Source organism: Portunus trituberculatus, chromosome 47 (genome assembly GCF_017591435.1).
Source record: "Portunus trituberculatus isolate SZX2019 chromosome 47, ASM1759143v1, whole genome shotgun sequence".
Taxonomy (NCBI): domain Eukaryota; kingdom Metazoa; phylum Arthropoda; class Malacostraca; order Decapoda; family Portunidae; genus Portunus; species Portunus trituberculatus.
This window is the reverse complement of record NC_059301.1, coordinates 37,835,659-37,863,158: the sequence shown is the minus strand read 5'-3', so window position 1 is coordinate 37,863,158 and position 27,500 is coordinate 37,835,659. Positions and strand designations below refer to the sequence as shown.

The window sequence follows — 27,500 nt, the reverse complement described above, 5'->3', positions numbered from 1 at the left end:
CAACTGGGATCAGGACATTTGACTAGTTTTCCATTTGACTAGAGTCACTTAACCAGGTAGGATGGTTGAGTAATACTTCATATAAGTACAGGAGGAGGAGGTAGTAGACACCTACCGAAACAATAACTTACTCCCAGTGAGATCTAATAGCACTAGTTCAGGAGGTGCTGTGAACCTTCCATTAAAGCTAGTTGTGATCTCGTTGAACGTTTCCCTTTGTGTCTCACAACTCAAAGGGGTAGTCGCAGCCTACCCTCTAAAGACAGCTCTCCTTCTTCACGCAAAACTACATGCACTTACCACACATACACCCTTTACTCCAAATCAAAATTTAAAAGAAAAATGGGACCCGAAATAAACAACGCCTCGGAGTCCCCCTTTGGGGAGGGGACCAAAAATGTCCCCAGGTCGGACACCTCTCCTGTTGAAGACCACAAATGCCTTGACACCTCCCTCAACTTTTTCTACATTAACTTCTGCAACATTTGCAGTCTTAGATCTAATTTTCAATCTGGAACACTTCCTCTCCTCTACTAAACCTCATCTTCTTTTCTTCACCGAAACACAGCTGTCTGAGGCAACTGACAGTAGCCCCTTCTCTGCTCCCTCCTACTTTCTCTATTCTCATTTTTATTCAAAAGCTGGATGTTGCGTCTATGTACGCAACGACTTAACTTGCTCTTTTGCCCACGCTCTTGAGTCTTCCGAATTTTCCACCATCCGGCTACGACTTAACAGTCACTCTCAAACTAAATTCATCTGTGCTGTTTATCTCTCCCCTAACTCTTCTGATTATAGTAATTTCTTCTGCTTAACTTCTAAAGTGGAGCACATTCTGTCCCTCTACCCTTTCGCTGAGATTTCCATTCTTGGAGATTTCAATGTTCACCACCAGCTTTGGCTTTCCTCTCCCTTCACTGACCACCCTGGTGAACTAGCCTTCAACTTTGCTATCCTCCATGACCTAGAGCAACTGGTGCAACACCCTACTCGTATTCCTGACCGTCTTGGAGACACGCCCAACATTCTTGATCTCTTCCTCACCTCTAACCCTTCTGCTTATGCTGTCACCCTTTCATCTCCGTTGGGCTCCTCCGATCACAATCTCATTTCTGTATCTTGTCCTATTTTTCCAATCCCTCCGCAGGATCCCCAAAGCGAAGGTGCCTCTGGCGTTTGCCTCTGCCAGTTGGGGGACCTGAGGAGGTATTATGCTGATTTTCCTGGAATGATTATTGCTTCCGTGTCAGAGACCCATCTCTTTGTGCTGAACGCATAACAGAGGTGTTAGTATCTGGCATGGAGGCGTACATTCCTCATTCTTTTCTCAACCTAAACCTTCTAAACCTTGGTTTAACTCAGCCTGTTCTCGTGCTATACATGATAGAGAGGTTGCCCACAAAAGGTACTTGAGCCTTCCATCTCCTGAATCTCATGCACTTTATATCTCTGCTCGGAATCATGCCAAGTCTGTTCTTCAACTTGCCAAACACTCTTTCATAAATAGGAAATGTCAAAATCTTTCAAACTCAAACTCTCCTTGTGACTTCTGGCATCTAGCCAAAAACATCTCAAATAACTTCACTTCTTCATCTTTCCCTCCTTTATTTCATCCTGATGGCACCACTGCCATCTCTTCTGTCTCTAAAGCTGAACTCTTTTCTCAAACCTTTGCTCACAACTCCACCTTGGACAATTCTGGGCTTGTCCCTCCCTCTCCTCCTCCCTCTGACTATTTCATGTCTACAATCAAAATTCTTTGTAATGATGTTTTCCATGCCCTTGCTGGCCTAAACCCTCGGAAGGCTTATGGACCTGATGGGGTCCCTCCTATTGTTCTCAAAAACTGTGCTTCTGTGCTTGCATCTTGCCTGGCCAAACTCTTCTAACTTTGTCTATCGACCTCTACCTTTCCTTCCTGCTGGAAGTTTGCCTACATTCAGCCTGTTCCTAAACAGGGTGACCGTTCTAACCCCTCAAACTACCGTTCTATAGCTTTAATCTCTTGCTTGTCTAAAGTTTTTTAATCTATCCTGAATAGGAAGATTCTCAAACATCTGTCACTTCACAATCTTCTATCTGATCGCCAGTATGGCGATCTTCTGGCTTTCCTTACTGAGTCTTGGTCATCCTCTTTTAGAGATTTTGGTGAAACTTTTGCTGTTGCGTTAGACATATCAAGAGCTTTTGATAGAGTCTGGCATAAAGCTTTGATTTCAAAACTTCCCTCTTACGGCTTCTATCCTTCTCTCTGCAACTTTATCTCAAGTTTCCTTTCCGACCGCTCCATTGCTGCTGTGGTAGACGGTTACTGTTCTTCTCCTAAACCTATTAATAGTGGTGTTCCTCAGGGTTCTGTCCTGTCAGCCACTCTCTTTCTATTATTCATTAATGACCTTCTTAACTAAACTTCCTGCCCTATCCACTCCTACGCTGATGATACCACCCTACATCTTTCCACGTTCTTTCAGAGACATCCAACCCTTCAGGAAATCAACAGATCACACGGGGACGACACGGAACGCCTGACTTCCGATCTTTCTAAGATTTCCGATTGGGGCAGAGAAAATATAGTAGTTTTCAATGCCTCAAAAACTCAATTCCTCCATCTATCAACTCGACACAACCTTCCAGACAACTATCCCCTCTTCTTCAATGACACTCAACTGTCTCCCTCTTCCACAATGAATATCCTCGTTGTGTCCTTTGCTCATAATCTTAACTGGAAACTTCACATCTCATCTCTTGCTAAAACAGCTTCTATGAAATTAGGTGTTCTGAGGCGTCTCCGCCAGTTTTTCTCGTCCCTCCAACTGCTTACTCTGTATAAGGGCTTTATCCGTCCCTGTATGGAGTACTCTTCGCATGTTTGGGGGGGTTCCAGTCACACAGCTTTGCTTTGATAGGATGGAATCGAAAGCTCTTCGTCTCATCAACTCACCTCCTCTGACTAACTGTCTTCAGTCTCTTTCTCACTGCCGAAATGTTGCATCCATTTCTATATTTTATCATTATTTTCATGGTAACTGTTCTACTGATCTTGCTAACTGCATGCCTCCCTTCCTGCAGCCACACTGCACAAGGCTTTCTTCTTCCTTTCATCCCTATTCTGTCCAACTCTCTAATGCAAGAGTTAACTAGTACGCTCAATCATTCATCCCTTTCACTGGTAAACTCTGGAACTCCCTCCCTGCATCTGTATTTCCAAATTCCTACAACTTGTCTTCTTTTAAGAGGGAGGTATCGAGGCATTTGCTCCCCTAATTCTGGCTGACGGTTTTGGCACTTTTTGTACTCTTCGGAGAGCCAGCGCTCAAGTGGGCCTTTTTCTAACTTTCTTTTTTTTTTTTTTTTTTGCCCTTGGCTGGCCCTCTTCCTTACGTAAAAAAAAAAAAGAAAAAAAAAAACTTATTTAATAACTAACAAAATATTTCTTAACTTCTGTAATGACAAGGTGTAACAGACATGAAACAAAGAATCCACATAGGACTGACTGACTATGCTAATGGTAGTGCTGCCACCACCCAGTTTATTCCTTATGCCTGGTTAAATGACACTTGCCATGAAGCTCACCACCAAAAGGTAAATAATATTGCTTTTACATGGTTTAATTCTTGTTTATTTAGGTAAAAATTTGGGGTCTTGGAATGGATTAAAATGATTTGCTGTTTCCTATAGGGAAAACAGTTTTGGACTTAGAAAATTTTGGGCATGGAACAGCCTTCTAGAACGAACTATGTTTGATGTCCAAGGTTCCAATGCAAGTTGATTTTCTAATGAATGTGCATTTAGATTCATTTTGTCATCTCCAGATTTCCAAAAGAATATGCCCTTGATTAGAAGTGTATTAATGTAGAAACTCTAGATTCTAGATGACAGTATACATTAAGACAAAATGTCTTTGCCATTTAAAAGTCCAAATTAGATCAGCTTCCTAGTACAGGTTGAACCTCCTTAATCTGGTATTCTTTCATCCAGCAACACCTGTAATCCGGCAAGATTTTTGTTTGCCGGAATTTTTTAATTGGCCAGAGTAATTTGCCGGATCGCCACTAGGACGCGGCGGCGCTGTACTGTGTTTTGGAGCCCGGGCATTCTGGGTCAAATTTGGATCAGTACCACCGCTCATTGCAAGCACCAACCCCCCAGGTGCATTAACATTTTTTTTCTGTAATATTTGCCCTTAAACATGGTTTTCAAGTAACCAGGAAGTGAAAGTGTTGTGTGTGAACCAAAGAAAAAGTGCAAACATATGACAATATCAGTGCAACAGAAAGTGGACCTATTGAGGAAGCTAGATAAAGGTGTTTCAGTGCGGACCCTATGCCAACAGTACAACATTGGCTCATCAACCGTCTATGATATAAAAAAAGCAGAAGAATCAACTTCTCAAGTTTTACAGTGTGTGAGAGCAAGAAGAACATGGAGGTTCATAGAAGACTTAAGGAGGGTAAAAGCAGTGATTTAGACATTGCTCTCATACAGTGGTTTAAGCTTCGGCGCACTGGTAACGTCCCTGTGTCCGGCGAGATGATAATGGCGCACAATGTCCACCTAATATTTAGGTCTGCCTACACCGTGACGAGATTTCGGTCCCTTCAGCGCATTCCGGCTACGTCACACGGAGTCACGGGCTCGGGGTTAGTGGTGGTTACTGGACTCAGTGTGCCTTGGAGAAGCATGGTGAGAGGTGACGGTGTTAATTAATCAACGCACTTAAGATAGCACTAAATAATGTTAGAAACAATGCAGATATATTTTCATCATAATCAATAACGTTAACCCCTTCATTACCGACCCGTCAACCTTATGTAAACAAGACGTTGCGATGCCGAACCAACTGCCCACGCACTCCTCCGCATCGTCCATGCGGTAGTCTTCAGCTTCTTCTCACAAACACCCAGTTCACACTATATTATTTATATTTATGTTTTCTATCAGAGAAACCCCACAACATGTCATTTGGGTAAAAAAAAAAAAAATAAGTAAAATACTTTTTCCCTTGATTTTACATATGTTGCACTAAACCATTCATACTTGGATAACTATAAGATATATTAGCCTGAAAATCACAGAATATACAGAAAAATGATGTATTTATTTATTTACCTTGCAAGTGACGATGACATCTAGCAAAAATTGGATGGTCCTTTGTGGCCGAAAGCATGGGCAACTCGTAGCACGCTCCTAGGTAAGGTCAGGCCAGACGCGACACATGCTCACACAAAGTATAGCGCCAGTGTCACAGTTTTATGTGTAAGTGCAGTGCTATGTGTGTGCATTGTGTGAAGTGTATGTATTGCATAAACATATAAGAACTAAATAAATGAAGAAAGACTTGTAAGAAAAGAGATGGTAAAGAAAACTTGTAAAAATAAAAGAAAAAAATGGGGAATGGGATTATGTTTACTGCTGGCTGTGATACATCTGGTAATGTTCAGGCAAACATAATCCAGGTAAATCTTTGCAGGCAGGGCAGTATTTTCTTGTCCATTTGTTCTTGCCTTCAGTAGTACAAATCCTGCACCGTCTACGTGGCCTTTGTGTGTTTGCTGTGCTTGGTATAGTCATTAGTCCAGCTCCTGATGTGCTGGGTTGTGCACGTGTTGTTGGTGGTCGGGGTTGTGCACCTGCTGCTAGCATTGGGACTCCTGTTCTTCTGGGTTTTTTCTTGGGGCGCTGTTGTTCTTTCTGTACCACACACAAGCTGGCATACCCTAGACTGTACTCTTGCAACATCTCATGAACAACAAGCTTTATGAATTCACTGCACCCAGTGCTACACTTATGCAAGTTTTGATATATTACTCTAGCATTGAGTACCATTCTAGACATCATGTGTACACCAATCTTCTTGAACCATGCATAAGATTTTCTGGTTGGATCATATGGTTCCAACAGCTGATCAACATTATCAACTGCACCCATCTGGTCATTGTAACGATGAATAGGCAGGGGCTTCTGCAGCATCTCCCTCCCCCCACCTTTGACATGATATGATTGTTTTTTGTACCCTGCTGTATACTTGGTTGTGATAACGTGGACCAATCTTCTGTCACAAAATTTGACGATCAGCACATCCTCTTTTCGTCCAAATACAGACTGCTTTTTCTGAAGATTCTGGCGTGAGATAATATCAGGCACACCTTTGTTTGTCCGAATGGTCCCACTAGTCAGAGTCTTCTTGGTCAATAAATATTCAGCCAGATGAAGGGAAGAGTACCAGTTGTCTAAAACTACGTGCCTTCCCTGATTCAGAAGTGAGTGCATTAGATGCACAGGAACACGCTCAGACTTGCTGAGGATAGCAAGCTGTGGGACTTGTCTCATCTCTTCATACATTGCAGGTGTATATAAGCAAAAATTCCAGGTGTAGCCTCTTGCGTTACTAGCACTAGGACACAATGCAAAGAGTTTCATACCAAAGCGCTTACGCTTTGTTTTTATGAACTGTCTGAAGTGCAGTCTGCCTTTGAACAAAATCAGTGACTCATCCACTGCAAAATTTTCACCTGCAGAAAAATATTCCATGCACTTAGCATGTAACAACTCAAAATAAGTATGAATTCTTGTCATAGGCATCCTGGGGACAGCATCATCAAGGTGTGAAAACCTCAAAAATTTAATAATCTGAGAGAATCTATTACGACTCATAACAGCTCTGAAAATAGGTGGGCCCTGACACAGTGTTGATGTACTCCAATAGTCAGATATCTTTGGTAAATGTGTTAGTCCCATGAGTAGCTGCAATGAGATGTACACATACATCTCTTCCTCACTGACATTAGACCACTTTTTACCCATAAATTTCTTAGGACTGATGTGGGGATTGTCTCTAAAAAAATATGCAGCATGTGTGTTGGTCCAGAGACACAGAGCAGCAATCACATCTTTCCCCATGAATAACTGAAAACAGTCTAGAGCACTCATAGCACTGGCTTCATGATGTAGAATAATACTAGGATGTACATCAGGAAAATCAGTGTTACATGTAGGTAGAGGGTTAGGTCTGGTGTCAGAGAATGGGTCTGAAAGAAGTGGGAAATCTGTTTGTCTACCAGCACCTGTGGGGGGTGAGGCAGGAGGGCTGCATGATAGGCCACTGCTTGCGGACAATGTCTCAATACTTTCGTCGACGCTGCTAGCATCACTCTCTACATCACTGATAGCTTCAGGATCAAACAAAGTATCACCTTCCATTGAGTCATCAGACCCCTCAAATTCACTTATTGTCCCACCATCATATTCATCTTCACTGTCAGTTGTACAGATATCCATAATTGCGAAGTAAATCCGCGCGAGCTACCACAAACAAAACTTCAGGCAGCACTGTACGGAAGCTAGAGAATGTCGCATTACGGCACTCGACACACATGTATTGCCATACGTAGGTCAGAAAATATGATGTATAAAAAAAATATAATATGATGATTGGTCTTCACAAATTACGTCACAGCACTGACAATAACTCATTGGTCAAAGTTTATGATGTTTCAAACCGTCCCATGAATGGCTTCAGCCTTATGTTTGAAAACACAGACACTTGCCACCATGTGGGTAGAAATAACCCAGAAACCTAGGCCTTGAGAGCCCTCAATACACACAGCTTATAACCGTGGCATGTGCGTGTCATGGGGAGCACGCTCGGTTCCTGGCACGTGAACTCAGCCGTGACATGCACGTGTCACAAAACATACATCCGGTATTGAAGGGGTTAAGAGGAAGAGGTCACGGGAAAAACAATGAAAAAAATGAAAATGACTGTGAGGGGATAAAAAATGTCATTGAGAGAGAGAGAGAGAGAGTGTGTGTGTGCATATCTGATTAGTAAAGACAAGACATGGAAGCCACACCAATCTCCAGGAATATGGAATGTAACATTTCAAGGGGTATGAAAAATTTATTTATTTCAAGGATTTCACCCGTACCTATAATGGCTACCAACCAACACATAATTCCCGACGTCGGATAGTCATGGGTTGCCATTGATCGCTGGCTGTTTTAATACACGACTCGGTATACAGCCAGCCAGCTCGCAAGAGACACACATTCTAAAATTCATATCATAATAAATCTTGAGGTATTGAGTCTTTGTACTGCAAAACATTAATTCCAAGTGTTTATCCTAACATTATCCATATGATCTGGTAATACACACTCTACAAAACTGTTATTATAAGCTTAATACTCACAGTCGCGGTTTCAATGCTCATGCATTTTTTACTAGTCAACTACATATTTGGTTTGAAACATTTTTTCATATACAGGCAACCTCCGTTTAACGAAGGGGTTACGTTCCTAAAAAACACTTCGTTAAGCGAAACTTCGTTAAGCGAACCGATTATAACAAGTATAACCCCTGATTTGAACTTCCATTGAGAGTAAGCAAAGTGAGAGTGCATCATAGTACAGTAAAAGGTTTAATGAAAGTAAAAGTTATGAAGTTAAACATTTAGGTAGTTTAATTTAAGTCATTATAATGTAAACTAATGTATGTATGTACGTAACTATAATGTTGATGATCTTAACTTTATAAAGGGAGGGAGAGTGAAACGGGAAATACACTAACCGGCAACCTGTGGAATGTAAACAAAGTGCGCATCATGGTACTGCATACAAAACTTATGTACCACATTTTCACAAGGCTTTCCATTTTATCCATTGTAGAGTCACAAGTTCTGGTGGTTCTTTTAGCTTGCAAGGAAGATGAGGTCTCACTAGCCTTCTTAATAGAGTATCTTGACTTGAAAATAGTAGACAGTAGATGGAGTCAAGCCATGGTGGGAAGCAATGTTATTAGTTTTCTGGCCTCTCTTGTCTGTGAATAATACCCAGCTTCACTTCGAGAGTAAGACACTTCCTGGTCTTCTTAGGAACGTTAGGCCACATTGCAGGGTGTTTTGGTGGTAAGTTGAACTAAGGAAGATGAGCTGCTGGTGATGCTGTTATGTTTTGACTGGGCAGTGAGTGGTGCGTGTGATCTTGATCTTGATCTTGATGCTACAGGTGACACAGAATTTCTTCTGAGTCAGGCTTTTGTATCAGCAGAGCCTGTGTTGTCCACGAGAGGCTTGATCTTGATCTTTATTCTATAGGTATCTCAGGATTTCTCCTAAGGCAGGCCTTAGTACCAGCAGCTCCTGATGCATTCAAAAACCTGTCAGCTTGCATGATACAGTGGGGCTTTAAAATTTTGAAAAAAAATTACCTGGATAAAACTTCGTTAAAGCGAGTTTGGTGTTCGTTAAACGAGCAGATGGTATTAAAACGAAACCTTCGTTATAGCGAAATTTCGTTGTGTGAACCTTCGTTAAACGGGGGTTGCCTGTAGTTCAACAGAGAGCACTGTTTCTCCTCTAAATATTACAAAGGAATACATTCTGTAATAATCTTGGTAGAGCAACATTTTTGCAGCCGAAGGTATATCAAACCGAAAAGACTAACTGAACTCGGGAACACCGAGTCCTCTCAAAACACCAGAACAACCCCGCGGCCCACGGTTGTTTAGAAACTCGTGTGGAGTAGGGTGACCAGACGTCCCCAATTTCAGTGACCTGTCCCCGGCTACTGCTGTCCCTGGTTTTCTGTAACTGAATGATCACTTGATGCGTTAAAAAAAATTACTCCTATTGATTATGATAATTATGTCCTTTTATAATTACTCTTTTAGAATGTGAAGAATAAGGAGAAGGCCTTATTTTTTTATATAGTTTCCGTGAAGACGGTGAAGTGTATAGCGGACACATTTTGAACAGCTAATGAGTGTTCATGATCTCAGATATTTCATCAGGTAGAGATTTTTTTTATCTTTGCAACTTGGGTAAATAAGGCGAGAGAAACTTTTGATTGCTGGTTTAAAAATGGTATGAATAGTGTCCCCGTTTTAGTTTTTCCAGTGCAAAAACACTACATGTTTTTACCTCCCTGAACTGAAAATGTCCCCGGAATTTGTCTCAGAAATTTGGTCACCCTAGTGTGGAGTGTTCTTAGAGCTGGTACAGAATGCCGGTTTATACATGTGCTGTAGCTGACTGCAATTTTATATCAAAAAAGAAAAACCAAGGCGTGAAAGGATGGACTGTGTTTCCTAGGAAGAAAGACGCGGCTCGAAGAAAATTATGGGAGACACGATGGAAACGAGGCACGACGTGGAGAGCTACCAAGGACCATGCTATCTGCTCAAAGCACTTCATAGATTGGTGCAAAGGACCGTCAGCATCGCATCCAGACCCTAAACTGTTTGCCTATAACCGGTAGGGAGTAGGTAGAAACCTGCTTGATGTTGTTTACATACGGAACGGACAATCTTTCACTGGTCATACAAGGATTTTGCATCAAAACATCGTGTTTATTTGATATTCATCACATTTTCTGGATTTGATTGCTGATTAATTAACTTGAACCAATGAAATGTGCTTGCTTACTGTAAATAATGTAATTCACTCAAGGTGATGAAGTGTCCCAAAACTGAGACCATGAACCAAGCATTTTTGGCTTGTTTTGCCGTATTACGTTCTCTGTGCTTGGTGAAGCTGATTAGAGATGTTCCTAATAATTAATTACTTAGTTTGATAGCACATATATGATGTAAAAAAAATTTTCCAGCATACCGAGTTGAATGTGCAAAATTAAGTTATCTGGCGAATCTGGCAGCTTTTCAGCACTTTCCGACGTCGGGAATTGATCCTGTTCGTTTATTCTACCTAAGAGAGGTAGATATATGAGAGGACCTCATCTTATAGGTACCAGTTTATTTTGTGATAAGTATAAATCATTCACAGTACTTTTAAGGCCTACACAGGCAATATATTAGTACCCCCTAAAAGCCATTTAGAGAACGCATTGGACCAAAGAAAACTCGAGGGAGTAAGGGTAATGGGGTAGGAAGGGCCTCCCTCTACGTCATGCGGAGTGACTCGGCTCCACCAACCAGCATTCCGAGGGGCTCATAGCTCCACCCAAAATGCGCGTAGGTGGACCTGAATATTAGGTGGATATTGATGGTTCAGGCAAAAATTTTCCATGCCGAACTTAATTTACAACGTGTTTTTCTATATACTTCTGCATGTATATTTTCATGTACAACTATCATATATCAAAACAATGTTACAGCTACACTTGTATAATGCAGGGTAAGTATATAGAGGGTGTTTTGGGGACCACCTATAGTTCGGAATTTTCCATGGTAAGGCAAGTCTAAGGTCCGGTCATTGCCGGATTTGGGAGGTTCAACCTGTATAAGGAAAAAACAATTTTGATTTAAGATAAGCAGGTCGAATGTCCCAGCGATCGTAATGCTGTATGTGTAATCAAAACAAACATCTGACTCTCTGCTTTGGTTGAACTTATTAATTACATTATTGGGCAACAAGTTGATACTTGTTACAGTGTCCATCTTCACTATGCCATGAACAATGGATTACAATAGTTGGACACAAAAATTACTACATGTATATCCATATATCATGGTGTTACCGAGTCTGTTGTGTCATACTACATAATGTAATAGTCAGAATTTTTTTTTTTTTACTTTTCTTTGCCGAAATCAATAGATTTTAAACTTCTAATGTACCATATGTAAGATATAAAATATATGTTTTGACCAAATTCTCCCAAAATTATCCATACAGGATATTTAAAAGATAATGCAGAATTTCAATAGCATCATAATAATCAATGTTCTGTGTATCAGGGATTTACTCTAACAATATTTCACCTCATCTCACTAAGGAACATGCAGTAGAAACAACATTTGGTGAATTAATTCTAAAAATTCCCCATTGGCTGTAGCCTCACCAGTAACCAATCCAAAAACTTTATATTTTACCATTTACTTTGTTTACAAAATTTTTGGTATAATATTTTTTTTTTTTACCCATAAAGAGTACAGCAGGATTTGATTTAGAAAAGCCACAACTCATAGAAGAGTGGATAACCACAAGAATAATTATAACAAAGGAAATTTTAAGGGAAATAATAGCAATATGATAAATTAAATAGTGTGAGTTAGTAATATCACTCATTCACTTTTGAGAAAATGCTCTATAATTAAAAAATGAGCTCAAGACTGAAGGTTACAAGACATACATGTATTTATCAAATGGTAGTTTATGAAATGAGGGAGAGTGAAGGATCAGATTTTTTTAAACAATTTCTTAACAGATTTTTTTCAACAATTTCTTAACTGTTAATTCCTTTTCTGTTCTGTCTACATCTTTTCTCCTTTTTATGCATTCGCTCATCAGCTCCTGTTGCCTCCCTTTTCATTTTTTATAATTTATAATTTGGTAAATATGTATTTTTTTTTCAAAAGTTGATGCCACTAAACATTCTCTCTAACTTTACATATTTCAGAACTAATTGATGTGCATGCAACAGTGACTAAGTTTCAGGTATTTTTTGGAATTTAATATGATAGGGGAATCATACAGTGGGTTTATTTGTTATATTGTAGGAATTCAGAACAAATGGCAATGTTGCAATTTTTTTTTTTTTTTTTTTTTTTTTTATGTGAGAAGAGGAAATCTGGCCAAGGACAACAAAACAGCCCTCTTAGATGATGGTCCCCAAGCAGACCCGAGAGAGTTAACCAATAGAATGGAATAATTATCTTGAAACCTCGCACAGATGATTTCATGTCATAAGAAGGTGGAAATACAGAAGCTGGTAGGGAGTTTCTGAGTTTACCATTATTTATTGTGAGGAATGCTACGTTGAATTACTAATTACAGACATAGTTATATAGTCATTCACTTACATATATCCCTTGTTTTTGTTCAGGTGAAATAGTCTGCAATGCATGTGGCTTATACTTCAAACTACATGGAGTTAATCGACCTAGCCACCTCTTCCGCACTGCCCCCATGACACGAAGGAGAAACCCTAAGAAGAAAAAGGAAGCAAACAATAGTGCTACTGATCACCTGGATCAGGTTATGAATGGTGAGTAAAAATACTTATCAAATATATTTTGAGATCACTTCCTTGCTGATACAATTTGCAGCTCATAGGGCTAAGGATATTGAGGATATAATCCTTACACTAGTCATGGGATTAATGTATTGGAGATTTCTCCACTCTTCAAACCATAGATATAATATGTGTGATGGCTTGTTTGTTTATTTATCATGCTTACACACACATTTAATGTGAAATAGCATGAGATTTAATATTTTTTTTCATATTACACATATAACATGATTTCAAGAAAATCAAGTTCTGCAGCTGGTTTAGTTCCATGATACAGCCACCAAGGTGCTCCCCATGTTTACCAGCAACACACTGTCCCTTCATGGAACACTAGTTATGAGATTCCATGAGATGCTTGTTTAAGCTGCCATATTTGCCATCACAGCTGATCACAGCACAGAAGTGCATCACCTCCAGGACAGGTAGTGATGCATGACTAATGTCATCAGGAAGAGCAGCATACGCTGTCTTGCTGTCAGTTAGATGCTGTTCCTATAACAGTGGCAATCTTTTGTTTATTCCAGCTGAAAGGTGCACAAAAGCGTTTTATATAGGATATATGCTACAGAAACCACATGGTGTGTGCCGAGTTGCTCTCTCAAACACAGGCCTGGAATCCAGGAATGCACTTATCTGTTTTACATTGATTTTTATAGGGAAAACAGTTTTAGTTCACTAACACACACACACACACACACACACAACATTTCTATTAGCTTTTTACAAGCCTTGCCCCCAAGAAAGGATTGTTTTGTAATGCATAAAGTGAAATCTTAATGGAATACCAAACAATAAAGCAGAGATGAGATAAGCCACAGACGAAGCAGGAGACTCGCGGCCACTCGGCCGCTTCTTCTTCTTCTTCTTGTAACCCTTGTAGCTTGCGTGTTACTTTCATCATGATGTTTATGTTTCCACTCCTCTATTGCCTGCTATAATGGATATCATATCTTAGTATTCATATACGTTCATGCCATGAGGATAACCTGGACTCCGTGGCAGTGAGTGATAGTGAATTACTAATGAAATAAAGCGGTATTTCATTAGTACAGGCACCTCCCTTTCAACACGTGTTCTGTTACCCCGATTTTGATCTTACACGACTTAAAATTTATTGATATATATTTTGTTAACACGAAATGTTCAATGTTATGCGAGTTTGATTTTCCCACCTACTCTGGTTGAATATCCTGCCGCCAGAGCGTGGGAGAGGCGCTCTGACTGACTCCCGCGTTCCCACTCTCTGCCTGTTGTCCTCAGTGAACAGAAGGTTATTGATGAACTGCTAGAATCACACAGAGAGGAACTGACAAACGAAGAACTGTTAGAGATGGAGAAGATCCAGAAAGCAGAGTTGGAGGCAGCTGCATCTCGCCCTACAGTGGAAACTCCAGAGCCCGAGAGGATCTAGACCAAAAGTGATCTTGAAAAATCACTATCGTTTATACGAGAAGGACTTGATATTTTAGAAGCAAAAGATCCAAATATTAACAAAAGTGCAACAGTGGTCAGAAAAGTTATGTTGGAGTTGAACTGCTACAAAGTATTGCTAGAACAAAAGAAAAGAAAGACGACGCAGACAAAACTCCACCATTTCTTTCAAAAAAGACCGTTAAGGAAGATGAGGGAGAGAAGGCAGGAGGCAGAGCGGGGTGAGGAGGGAGAGAGGAGGCAGGAGGCAGAGCGGGGTGAAGAGGAAGAGAGGAGGCAGGAGGCAGAGCTGGGTGAGAAGGGAGAGGGGAGTGAGGCTGGGGACGAGAGCTTGACAAGCTACAGTGATGGTAGTGATGAGTCATAATGTTTACATCTGTAAAATGTGTTATTTTACCACACAAAAAATACAAATATGGTTAGAATATGTTTTATTTTTGTTTCTGTAACCTTCAAATGTATTACTAGTAAGTTTGTTTAGGAATTTTAGTAAAAAAAATTAAAAAATAGACGGACTTTCCCGAGGTCCAGGAACGTATGTAACCCCAACTATTACCATTATTTCTTATGGAGAAATTATGATGTTAACACGATTTCTGTTAGCACAATGTCTCCAGGAACATAACCCTCATGTTAACGGGGAGGTGACTAATTCACTATCACTCACTGCCATGGAGTCCAGGTTATCCTCATGGCATGAGCATATATGAATACTAAGATATGATATCCATTATAGCAGGCAATAGAGGAGTGGAAACAAATGTAATATCGTGGTGAAAGAAAACACGCTAAGTTAAAAAGGTCACAAAAAGAAGAAGAAGAAGCGGCCAAGTCGCCGGAGTCTCCACCGTCTGTGGCCGATCTCATCATCTCTGCTTTATTTTTTGGTATTCCTTGTAAGATTTCACTTTATGCATTACAAAACAATCCTTTCTTGGGGGCAAGGCTTGTAAAAAGCTAATAGAAATATATATATATATATATATATATATATATATATATATATATATATATATATATATATATATATATATATATATATATACAGGCAACCCCCGTTTAACGAAGGGGTTACGTTCCTAAAAACCACTTCGTTAAGCGAAACTTCGTTAAGCGAACCGATTATAACAAGTATAACCCCTGATTTGAACTTCCATTGAGAGTAAGCAAAGTGAGTGCATCATAGTACAGTAAAAGGTTTAATGAAAGTAAGAATTATGAAGTTAAACATTTAGGTAGTTTAATTTAAGTCATTATAATGTACACTAATGTATGTATGTACGTAACTTTATAATGTTGATGATCTTAACTTTATGAAGGGAGGGAGAGTGAAACGGGAAATACACTAACCGGCAACCTGTGGATTGTAAACAAAGTGCGCATCATGGTACTGCATACAAAACTTATGTACCACATTTCCACAAGGCTTTCCATTTTATCCATTGTTGAGTCACAAGTTCTGGTGGTTCTTTTAGCTTGCAAGGAAGATGAGGTCTCACTAGCCTTCTTAATAGAGTATCTTGACTTGAAAATAGTAGACAGTAGATGGAGTCAAGCCATGGTGGGAAGCAATGTTATTAGTTTTCTGGCCTCTCTCTTGTCTGTGAATGATACCCAGCTTCACTTCGAGAGTAAGACACTTCCTGGTCTTTATAGGAACGTTAGGTCACATTGCAGGGTGTTTTGGTGGTAAGTTGAACTAAGGAAGATGAGCTGCTGGTGACGCTGTTATGTTTTGACTGGGCAGTGAGTGGTGTGTGTGATCTTGATCTTGATCTTGATGCTACAGGTGACACAGAATTTCTTCTGAGTCAGGCCTTTGTATCGGCAGAGCCTGTGTTGTCCATGAGAGGCTTGATCTTGATCTTTATTCTATAGGTGACTCAGGATTTCTCCTGAGGCAGGCTTTAGTACCAGCAGCTCCTGATGTATTCAAAAGCCTGTCAGCTTGCATGATACAGTGGGGCTTCCAAATTTTGAAAAAAATTACCTGGATAAAACTTCGTTAAAGCAAGTTTGATGTTCGTTAAACGAGCAGATGGTATTAAAATGAAACCTTCGTTATAGCGAAATTTCGTTGTGTGAACCTTCGTTAAACGGGGGTTGCCTATCTATATATATATATATATATATATATATATATATATATATATATATATATATATATATATACACAGTAAAGTCCCAGGTTACGTCGGTCTCGAGTTACGTCAAACTCGTAGTTACGTCAGTCCACTATAAGGCAATTTAAGATTAAAAAAATTGAAAATTTATAAATCGTAAAGCGCGGGTTTATTGTTATTGTTGGTGGTTACCCGTCACACCGCCCGCCTCACGCTTGAATACAATAACACCCTGCCTCACTTCCACCACACCGTCGCCCCTGGCAAGAGTGTTATCCTACTTCTGCGTTTACTGACTCAAATTCTTAGTATCTTGCTCAATGGCACCAAAGAGAAAACTCCTTAGTGACAGCAGTGATGCTAAGTAAAGGAAAACCATTACGCTACAAGAAAAAGAGAACGTAATTAAAGACATGAGAAGGGAGGCAGCAGCTGTGTGTGAGGGAGTGAAGAAGAAAATGGGAAGCCCGTTACCATGACAACGGGGAGGTTGACGACCTTGAGGGTTCGCGTACCCACCATCACAACAATAACAACTCCGGAGCCTTCGCCTGGGCCACACGACACTCGCAGCTCACTTGCACCATCTGCGCCTGTCTGCTGATCCCTATTGCCCTTTCTTATTGCATTTCCTGCCCCGCTGCCCACGCTTCTACTCCCACCGCACTGCACTACGCTGCCAGCTGTCTGCCCTGGGCATCACAACATTCGACCTGCCCACCCTCCTGGCGGCCTCAGGACCACCCCTCTCGGCAGCCTGCAGTCCTTCGCGTTCATGGCCCTAATCAACAATAAAAACAAACTTGTGTTTCATATTCCTATATAGTTGTAAATAATATAACAATATAACCTTTAACTTACCTGAATGACCATAAACAATGATTGGTTGAAAACTCGATAATATGCTTTGAAATGTACGGAAACTCGAGTTATGTACAAAATCAACATGTCATGTTTCAGGAACGTAACTCTGACGTAAACTGAGACCTTACTGTATATATATATATATATATATATATATATATATATATATATATATATATATATATATATATATATATTTTTTTTTTTTTTTTTTTTTTTTTTTTTTATCCATGTGGTATGTTGGGGATCAGCCCAGAACGTTAACGAACAGCTTTGACACCCCTTATCCTGTTTGTTAAGTGGAGTATTACTGTAGTAATACTGTAGTTAAATAAAATGTGTTTGGTACTTAATTTTTTTTTTTTTTTTTTTTTTTTTTGGTAAATAAAAAGTTTTTTTCAGGAGGATCTGGGAACGTAACCCCAATTTTCCCATAGGGCCTATTATTCGCCCAACACGAATCTCACCGTGCACTACAAGCTCAGGAACGTAACTGTCGCGTTGGGCTAGGTATGACTGTGTATATATATATATATATATATATATATATATATATATATATATATATATATATATATATATATACACACACACACACACAGGTAACTCGATTTATGCGTTTGTTATAATGCGACCAAAAAAATATTATAATTAATTTAATTTGCGCGATCGGTTTGCTTATACAAGAATTGGCCCAACCACATTTTCAAGCTAAGTGCCAGACACAATTTCAAACTGCGCACCAGAGTTCCACAGCTGGCCGATAGGTGGGAGCTCCGGGGCCGGATCCAAGAAGCATGTTGTTGTTTATGTTGGTACAGACAACCTCCATAGCAACCTCCTGCTCACATACCAACCTTCGTAAAATAGCATCCACAAAGATTCGTTGCTGTTGATGGGTGGAGGTTGGTAGCCTGCCTAAAAGTGCTCATTGGCTTCCAGAAGCTGAATCTAAGAAACTTTAACAATGTCAGAGCAACCTCCTGCCGTTCAGTTAGAATTTTTTGATAACTATAAAGAATAAAAAGAAATTTCCTGAGTGTTAGTGGTTTAATAATAACTGTTGCAGTAATATGCAGAGAGAGAGAGAGAGAGAGAGAGAGAGAGAGAGCAATACTTAGAAACATGGTATTTCCTGCTGACATACAGTGCAAACAAAATGTCAGCAGGAAATTCCACACAGGTAGAATGAAACAAGGAGTTACACAACATACACAGAATCAGACTTCCACATGTAGCCTAACCTTCATAATGTTTCGTAATTACTAAGTCTCCTCTGCCTCAATCTACCAGTAGCTTATTATAATGGTCAGGACTATATATATCTTTAGTAGTGTTCTTCCTTACTACCAAACGTATTATCATCAGCATCGTTGCTCTCCCATCATTACTATCTTGTTCCTTTTTTTTTTTTTTTTTTTTTTTTTTTTTTTTTTTTTGCCAAAGATTATTTTCTTCCTATGCTGCCTACTTCACACTCGGTCACTGAATTCATAGCAAGACTGCGGGGTTTGTTCCTTTAGAGTGTTGTAATGGATAAACATGACAAGACATCTATGCAAGATTTTTGCATATAATATACAATAAATAAGAAAATATAGTACAGGCAACCCCCGCTTAACGAAGGGGTTACGTTCCCAAAAACACTTCGTTAAGCGAAACTTCGTTAAGCAAACCGATTATAACAAGTTTAATCCCTGATTTAAACTTCCATTGAGAGTAAGCAAAGCGAGAGTGCACCATAGTACAGTAAAAGGTTTAATGAAAGTAAAAATTATGAAGTTAAACATTTAGGTAGTTTAATTTAAGTCATTGTAATGTACACTAATGTATGTATGTATGTAATTATAATGTTGATGATCTTAACTTTATGAAGGGAGGGAGAGTGAAACGGGAAATACACTAACTGGCAACCTGTGGAATGTAAACAAAGTGCGCATCATGGTACCGCATACAAAACTTATGTGCCACATTTCCACAAGGCTTTCCATTTTATCCATTGTAGAGTCACGAGTTCAGGTTCAGTTCAAGTCTGCTGACTATAAAATAGTAGACAGTAGATGGAATCAAGGTGGTGGCAAGCAATGTTATTAGTTTTCTGGCCTCTCTCTTGTCTGTGAATAATACCCAGCTTCACTTCGAGAGTAAGACACTTCATGGTCTTCTTAGGAACGTTAGGCCACATTGCAGGGCGTTTTGGTGGTAAGTTGAACTAGGGAAGATGAGCTGCTTTTTTTTTTTTTTTTTTTTTTTTTTTTTTTTACGTAGGGAAGAGGGCCAGCCAAGGGCAAAAAAAAAAAGAAAGTAAGAAAAAAAGCCCACTTGAGCGCTGGCTCTCCAAAGAGTACAAAAAGTGCCAAAACCGTCAGCCAGAATTAAGGGAGCAAATGCCTCGATACCTCCCTCTTAAAAGAAGACAAGTTGTAGGAATTCAGAAATACAGATGCAGGGAGGGAGTTCCAGAGTTTACCAGTGAAAGGGATGAATGATTGAGCGTACTGGTTAACTCTTGCATTAGAGAGTTGGACAGAATAGGGATGAGAGGAAGAAGAAAGCCTTGTGCAGCGTGGCCGCAGGAGGAGGGAGGCATGCAGTTAGCAAGATCAGTAGAACAGTTACCATGAAAATAGCGATAAAATATAGAAAGGGATGCAACATTTCGGCGGTGAGAAAGAGACTGAAGACAGTTAGTCAGAGGAGGGAGTTGATGAGACGAAGAGCTTTCGATTCCACCCTATCAAGCAAAGCTGTGTGACTGGAACCCCCAAACATGCGAAGAGTACTCCATACAGGGACGGATAAGGCCCTTATACAGAGTAAGCAGTTGGAGGGCGAGAAAAACTGGCGGAGACGCCTCAGAACACCTAATTTCATAGAAGCTGTTTTAGCAAGAGATGAGATGTGAAGTTTCCAGTTAAGATTATGAGCAAAGGACAGACCGAGGATATTCATTGTGGAAGAGGAGACAGTTGAGTGTCATTGAAGAAGAGGGATAGTTGTCTGGAAGGTTGTGTCGAGTTGATAGATGGAGGAATTGAGTTTTGAGGCATTGAAAACTACTAGATTTTCTCTGCCCCAATCGGAAATTTTAGAAAGATCGGAAGTCAGGCGTTCCGTGGCGTCCCCACGTGATCTGTTAATTTCCTGAAGGGTTGGACGTCTCTGAAAGAACGTGGAAAGATGTAGGGTGGTATCATCAGCGTAGGAGTGGATAGGGCAAGAAGTTTGGTTAAGAAGGTCATTAATGAATAATAGAAAGAGAGTGGGTGACAGGACAGAACCCTGAGGAACACCACTATTAATAGGTTTAGGAGAAGAACAGTAGCCGTCTACCACAGCAGCAATAGAGCGGTCGGAAAGGAAACATGAGATAAAGTTGCAGAGAGAAGGATAGAAGCCGTAAGAGGGCAGTTTTGAAATCAAAGCTTTATGCCAGACTCTATCAAAAGCTTTTGATATGTCTAACGCAACAGCAAAAGTTTCACCGAAATCTCTAAAAGAGGATGACCAAGACTCAGTAAGGAAAGCCAGAAGATCACCAGTAGAGCGACCTTGACGGAAGCCATACTGGCGATCAGACAGAAGATTGTGAAGTGACAGATGTTTGAGAATCTTCCTATTCAGGATAGATTCAAAACTTTAGACAAGCAAGAGATTAAAGCTATAGGACGGTAGTTTGAGGGGTTAGAACGGTCACCCTTTTAGGAACAGGCTGAATGTAGGCGAACTTCCAGCAGGAAGGAAAGGTAGAAGTCGATAGACAAAGTTGGAAGAGTTTGGCCAGGCAAGGTGCAAGCACAGAAGCACAGTTTTGAGAACAATAGGAGGGACCCCATCAGGTCCATAAGCCTTCCGAGGGTTTAGGCCAGCAAGGGCATGGAAAACATCATTACGAAGAATTTTGATTGTAGACATGAAATAGTCAGAGGGAGGAGGAGAGGGAGGACAAGCCCAGAATCGTCCAAGGTGGAGTTGTGAGCAAAGGTTTGAGAAAAGAGTTCAGCTTTAGAGACAGAAGAGATGGCAGTGGTGCCATCAGGATGAAATAAAGGAGGAAAGATGAAGAAGTGAAGTTATTTGAGATGTTTTGGCTAGATGCCAGAAGTCACGAGGAGAGTTTGAGTTTGAAAGATTTTGACATTTCCTATTTATGAAAGAGTGTTTGGCAAGTTGAAGAACAGACTTGGCATGATTCCGGGCAGAGATATAAAGTGCATGAGATTCAGGAGATGGAAGGCTCAAGTACCTTTTGTGGGCAACCTCTATATCATGTATAGCACGAGAACAGGCTGAGTTAAACCAAGGTTTAGAAGGTTTAGGTTGAGAAAAGAATGAGGAATGTACGCCTCCATGCCAGATACTAACACCTCTGTTATGCGTTCAGCACAAAGAGATGGGTCTCTGACACGGAAGCAATAATCATTCCAGGGAAAATCAGCATAATACCTCCTCAGGTCCCCCCAACTGGCAGAGGCAAAACGCCAGAGGCACCTTCGCTTTGGGGATCCTGGAGAGGATTGAAAAAATAGGACAAGACACAGAAATGAGATTGTGATCGGAGGAGCCCAACGGAGATGAAGGGGTGACAACATAAGCAGAAGGGTTAGAGGTGAGGAAGAGATCAAGAATGTTGGGCGTGTCTCCAAGACGGTCAGGAATACGGGTAGGGTGTTGCACCAGTTGCTCTAGGTCATGGAGGATAGCAAAGTTGAAGGCTAGTTCACCAGGGAGAGGAAAGCCAAAGCTGGTGGTGAACATTGAAATCTCCAAGAATGGAAATCTCAGCGAAAGGGTAGAGGGACAGAATGTGCTCCACTTTAGAAGTTAAGTAGTCGAAGAAATTACTATAGTCAGAAGAGTTAGGGGAGAGATAAACAGCTCAGATGAATTTAGTTTGAGAGTGACTGTTAAGTCATAGCGAGATGGTGGAAAATTCGGAAGACTCAAGAGCGTGGGCACGAGAGCAAGTTAAGTCGTTGCGTACATAGACGCAACATCCAGCTTTGGAATGTAAATGAGAATAGAGAAAGTAGGAGGGAACATAGAAGGGGCTATTGTCAGTTGCCTCAGATAGCTGTGTTTCGGTGAGGAAAAGAAAATGAGGTTTAGTAGAGGAGAGGTGGTGTTCCACAGATTGAAAATTAGATCTAAGACCGCGAATGTTGCAGAAGTTAATGTAGAAAAAGTTGAGGGAGGTGTCAAGGCATTTGTGGTCTTCAACAGGAGAGGTGTCCAACCTGGGGACATTTTTGGTCCCCTCCCCAGAGGGGGACTCCGAGGCATTGGTTATTTTTGGTCCCATTTTTCTTTTAAATTTTGATTTGGAGTGAAGGGTGTATATGTGGTAAGTGCATGTAGTTTTGTGTGAAGAAGGAGAGCTGTCTTTAGAGGGTAGGCTGTGACTACCCCCTTGAGTTGTGAGACACAAAGGGAAACGTTCAACGAGATCACAACTAGCTTTAATGGAAGGTTCACAGCACCTTCTGAACTAGTGCTATTAGATCTCACTGGGACACTGTTATGTTTTGACTGGGGAGTGAGTGGTGCGCATGATCTTGATCTTGATTTTGATGCTACAGGTGACGCAGAGTTTCTTCTGAGTCAGGCCTTTGTATCGGCAGCGCCTGTGTTGTCCACGAGAGGCTTGATCTTGATCTTTATTCTATATGTGTCTCAGGATTTCTCCTGAGGCAGGCCTTAGTACCAGCAACTCCTGGTGTATTCAGAAGCCTGTCAGCTTGCATGTTACGGTGGGGCTTTCAAATTTGGAAAAAATTGCCTGGATAAAACTTCGTTAAAGCAAGTTTGGTGTTCGTTAAACGAGCAGATGGTAGTAAAACGAAACCTTAGTTGTAGCGAAATTTCGTTGTGTGAACCTTCGTTAAACGGGGGTTGCCTGTATCTGTTTTTTGGTACATATTTGTCCAGAATCAGTACTAACCTCTACATTCATGTTGTGTCTCACTGGCTGGAGCTCCTTGTGCTGACTATTTTGAAGTTTACATGATAGTATGTGTCACATATTGATAATTTATGATAACACAGTCAGCATTTCTTGATAATTAGCTACCTTTAAATGCAGTCATAATTAGGTTAGGTTTAGGAAATTAGCCAAATAACAAGATAGTGACTTGTGACATAATGTGATTTTATTTTCTTGTACACAAATTATTTAACACAAAAATCACTCACTTCAAATAAGTATAGGCTGCAAAATATCAAGAAAGCCTATTCCATCTCTCACTAGTCTACAGTAGGCTGTGGCAGACTACATGAGGCTTTGCAAACTTATGTGAAGTAAGTTATAAGGATGAATGCTTAATTGGTATAGTGACAATATAAAAAAAAAAAAATGGAAAATATGATGCGTAACTCTAAATAAAGTAAGACAAATATGAACAAATAAAGCATATTTAATTAGTAATACAGTGGAGACTCAATACTCGAACATCTTATTAGTCAAACTTTTTGTTACTTGAACGCAAAAGTTAAATTTAATACTCGAAAAAAATACCTGATAGTCGAACGTCCACACACATGGTTGTAAGCAAAGGCTCTTTAACCTCTCCCCTGCCCCCCTCTGCCAGTTGTGCTGCTACGGTCTTCATAATAACATTCGTGCGTTGTCTGTAGTTTTTCATTTATAAACTTAATCAACACCAAAGGCTTATTAGTCGTGAAAGTATCTAGTAATCAAACGGCTGCACACTTGATTGTAAACAAAGCTCTGGCCTCTCCCTCCCCACTGCCACCATTGTCCCATTCTGATTACCAGTATACCAGATACTGGTGTGCATCTGTAGTCCTGCCACAGTCATGAGAAAAACAACATTCTGTTGGCAGTTTTTCATTGAAAACTTACAATGGCACCAAAGAGGCTTATTGATGGTGAAATAAAGAATCTAGTGAAAGAACAAGTGTTAGTGAGCCCTATCCCTCCACGAGTGAGTTCACAGGGATCACAACATACTCTTTCATGGATGGTGACTTGTCCTCCAATGACCTCCCTCTTCCCCACCCTTCTCCCCTCCTCTCCTACTTTATCCATCACCAACCTTCACTTACATTATGTACTAATGAAAATTATAGACAAAAAATTACATTGAAATTTTCATTTTTGCCAAGATTAGAATGAATTACCTGATTTATAGATATTGATAGTCAAACTTTTTGTTACTCGAACAGCCATTTGGATTGAATTAAGTTCAAGTATTGAGTCTCCACTGTAATTTCTTTTACTAGCCTCATATCTCTCATACTCCTCTACCATTCCAGTTGCAACATCAAAATTGTAAATACAATAAAAGAAGGAAAGTTTGCTTTATTATATAATTATATGCAGGAAAAAAAAGTATGAACATAAAACAAAAAGCTTTCTAGCCTTACTTTCTCACTCAATCATTTTTTCTCTGGCTTTCAACACATTACTCACCTTAAAACACACACATGGTTCAGGCAGAGATACAGGGCACCTTATTATTCAGGTGAAGGAAACACTTAGAAATACAACATATCACAAGACAAACTCAAGAATAAGAATTGTAGCAACACATGCAAGCAACATGGCTGTTTTCATTCCCAAATAATGAGAAGGCATGATAATAAAACTATGGTTCACACTATAGACTCTAACTTCATGGGCCTATGCATATCTGTAGTGGGGGTCTACATGCAAAAGTTGATGAGGCTAGGTAAAAATTTAAAGCCAGGACACTTTTTTGACTTTGCTCACCTAATAATTAGGCAGGTCTGCCAACACATGTTAAGAATTCAGAGTTTATGGTAATATTTTAACACATGGCTATTCATATGAATAAAACCATGTTATGGTAATATAAATTGTATTCTCATTACCATAAGTCTGTCCAGTATGTGACAGCTGGTGGTGAATAATTCTGAAAAGTCTTCCATGAAGGGTATATTAATTTACATCAGTCTTTGTTCTTCATTTACAATTTTCCTCTTTTTATTCCTTGAAAGTATGTCATAGATGATAACATGAATTATATTAATGATATTAGTAAATGCTTTTTCTTTTTTCCAGCAGATTCTTCCCAAGACAAAGAACATGTGCCAGAAACAGACCCTCAGGATGGATTTGCTGTTCTAAATGCAGCTTTAACACTCAATTCCCTTCTTGCAAAAGCCAAAGCACAACAGTCAGAAGCCCAGGCTATTCAACGAGCAACTCTTCCCATAATGACCAAGGTATGTTAATGGAGTTCATTATTTCTTTAAGTAAATACTTTAATTAAGAAGATTCAGAGATGAAAATGAATTTCAAATAGTTGTATCTTTTAGTTCTGTCAACCAAACTCTTACCATGATTTTTCATCTCTCATAATGCTTGAAAGATAGATCTTTATTACTCTTTGTGTGAAGGATGAAAAATAAAAATACTGCAATATAAAGATCATTGAGCTTGACTATGTAACAGCATTTTGAAGAATGAAGAAGAAAAAAATAATACAACTTGTGATTGCAAAAATTAGCAAGACAATTTCTGAGGTGGTGGGATTGATCTCAAAAGAAATGTTACAGTCTTTTGAATTGAGGATTATTTTCATTTCAGCTATTTACTTAGTTGCTAAAAAGGAAAACAATATAAGAGAAATTAATGTAATAAAATAATAAAATTGGAGAGTCAGGTAATAGTATATTCTATTGAAATGCAATTTAATGCTCCTTTGATGGAAATACACTGCTTAAGTATTCATATTCATGGATTTTTACATCCACATGAATGCCTGCTATGGTATGAAAATTATTGCTAATAATTTGCAACCCAAACATTCCCAATGTGTAGAGCATCCTCAACATTTTGTCAGGTTCTGGAAATTATTTTATAAATACAGTTTGCACTTTTAGGTCTTCTAACAATTAGCAAAGAAAAGAGATTTAGAAGTAATGATAAACTAAAAAAAAAAAACATATCAGAGGATTACATAAATGAAAACTTTATTGAAAGTATTTGATAAGTAATGATTAAGAAGGAAATAGATATAAAGTAATGTAGTATTCAATGAAATGACAACTAAACTGAAATATATAAGAAACAGTAACATAGCATGTGAAGGATATGTACAAGAATTAAAGTTAATATTTAAAACATACCTTTTTTTTTTATGGCCTATAGTGCTTGCAGGCATACTTGATGAGTATATGTGGGAAGCACTGTTTAGCTTCCACCCATTAGTGGCTCAGGCAATTTTATTCATAGTGGTATCGATATTAGGGCCCATATCACCACCCAAGTACATCTTTTGTGTAACCACCTAGAACCTGGGTATCATGGTGACACATAGGTAACTTTAAACCACTTGACAAATAGCATAGCTTCAAAGCAGTATGTGGTGGGATTCAAACCTATACATGGACATCTGCCCGATCCCATGCTCACCATCTTATCCTTGAAAAAAATCATAATTCAAACTTATTAACACATATGAAAAGAAAACAAATCAATGCTAGGAAGATTTGATAAAAAAAAATTGAATTATTAAAAACAAATATCAAATTAATTAAATATCTAATATAGTTTTCAAGCTTAATGCAATCCTGAATGCTGTTTTGAAGCAAAATGTTAAAAAATGAAAGCTACTTTCCCTATGGTAATAAATTTAGAATGTATTAATCTGCCCACAAATACCCACTAACCCTTTTTTAGAGGCTCATAACCAGAGATGTACTGATAACAGAATTTTAACCGATACTGATATCGATACCACAAAATTTGGCTGATACCTATATCAATACTATGAGTACTTTTGACACTGAAAACAATGCATTACAAACCAGTCTATAAGTTTTTTACCCATAGTCATATGTGTTTTTTTTGTTTGATATTATTATTATTATTATTATTATTATTATTATTTGATTTGGTTAAGTTAGTTGCAATGTTTGATTAGATTAGGTCACTTTCAGTTTGTTTACATAGGTTAAATTAATGATGTTAGGACAAATTAAAATTTGTCAAAAATAATACGGGTGATCATGAACAAATATTTACCCTGCAATCTAGATAGCACACTGTCCACATAAGGAAAGAGCCAATCTTTATAAATTTATTTGTACCACAATTTCTGACCATAAAAAAAAAGACGAGTAGAC

At 39.3% G+C, this 27,500-nt stretch overlaps 1 protein-coding gene across 7 annotated transcripts in view; it reads left to right on the top strand.

Annotated features, from left to right (window-relative positions):
- Positions 1 to 27,500, top strand: part of LOC123498242 (protein abrupt-like) — a 328,757-nt gene that overhangs the window by 292,480 nt on the left and 8,777 nt on the right. For 5 of the 7 annotated variants that reach the window (XM_045245419.1, XM_045245418.1, XM_045245413.1 and 2 more), the window contains 2 exons: positions 12,781 to 12,942; positions 25,432 to 25,595. In XM_045245419.1, coding sequence (XP_045101354.1) covers positions 12,781 to 12,942; positions 25,432 to 25,595 — 326 coding nt within the window. Of the gene's footprint in view, positions 1 to 12,780; positions 12,943 to 14,169; positions 14,541 to 25,431; positions 25,596 to 27,500 lie in introns of those variants that run through there. The other 2 variants (XM_045245417.1, XM_045245420.1) reach the window with 2 other exon arrangements.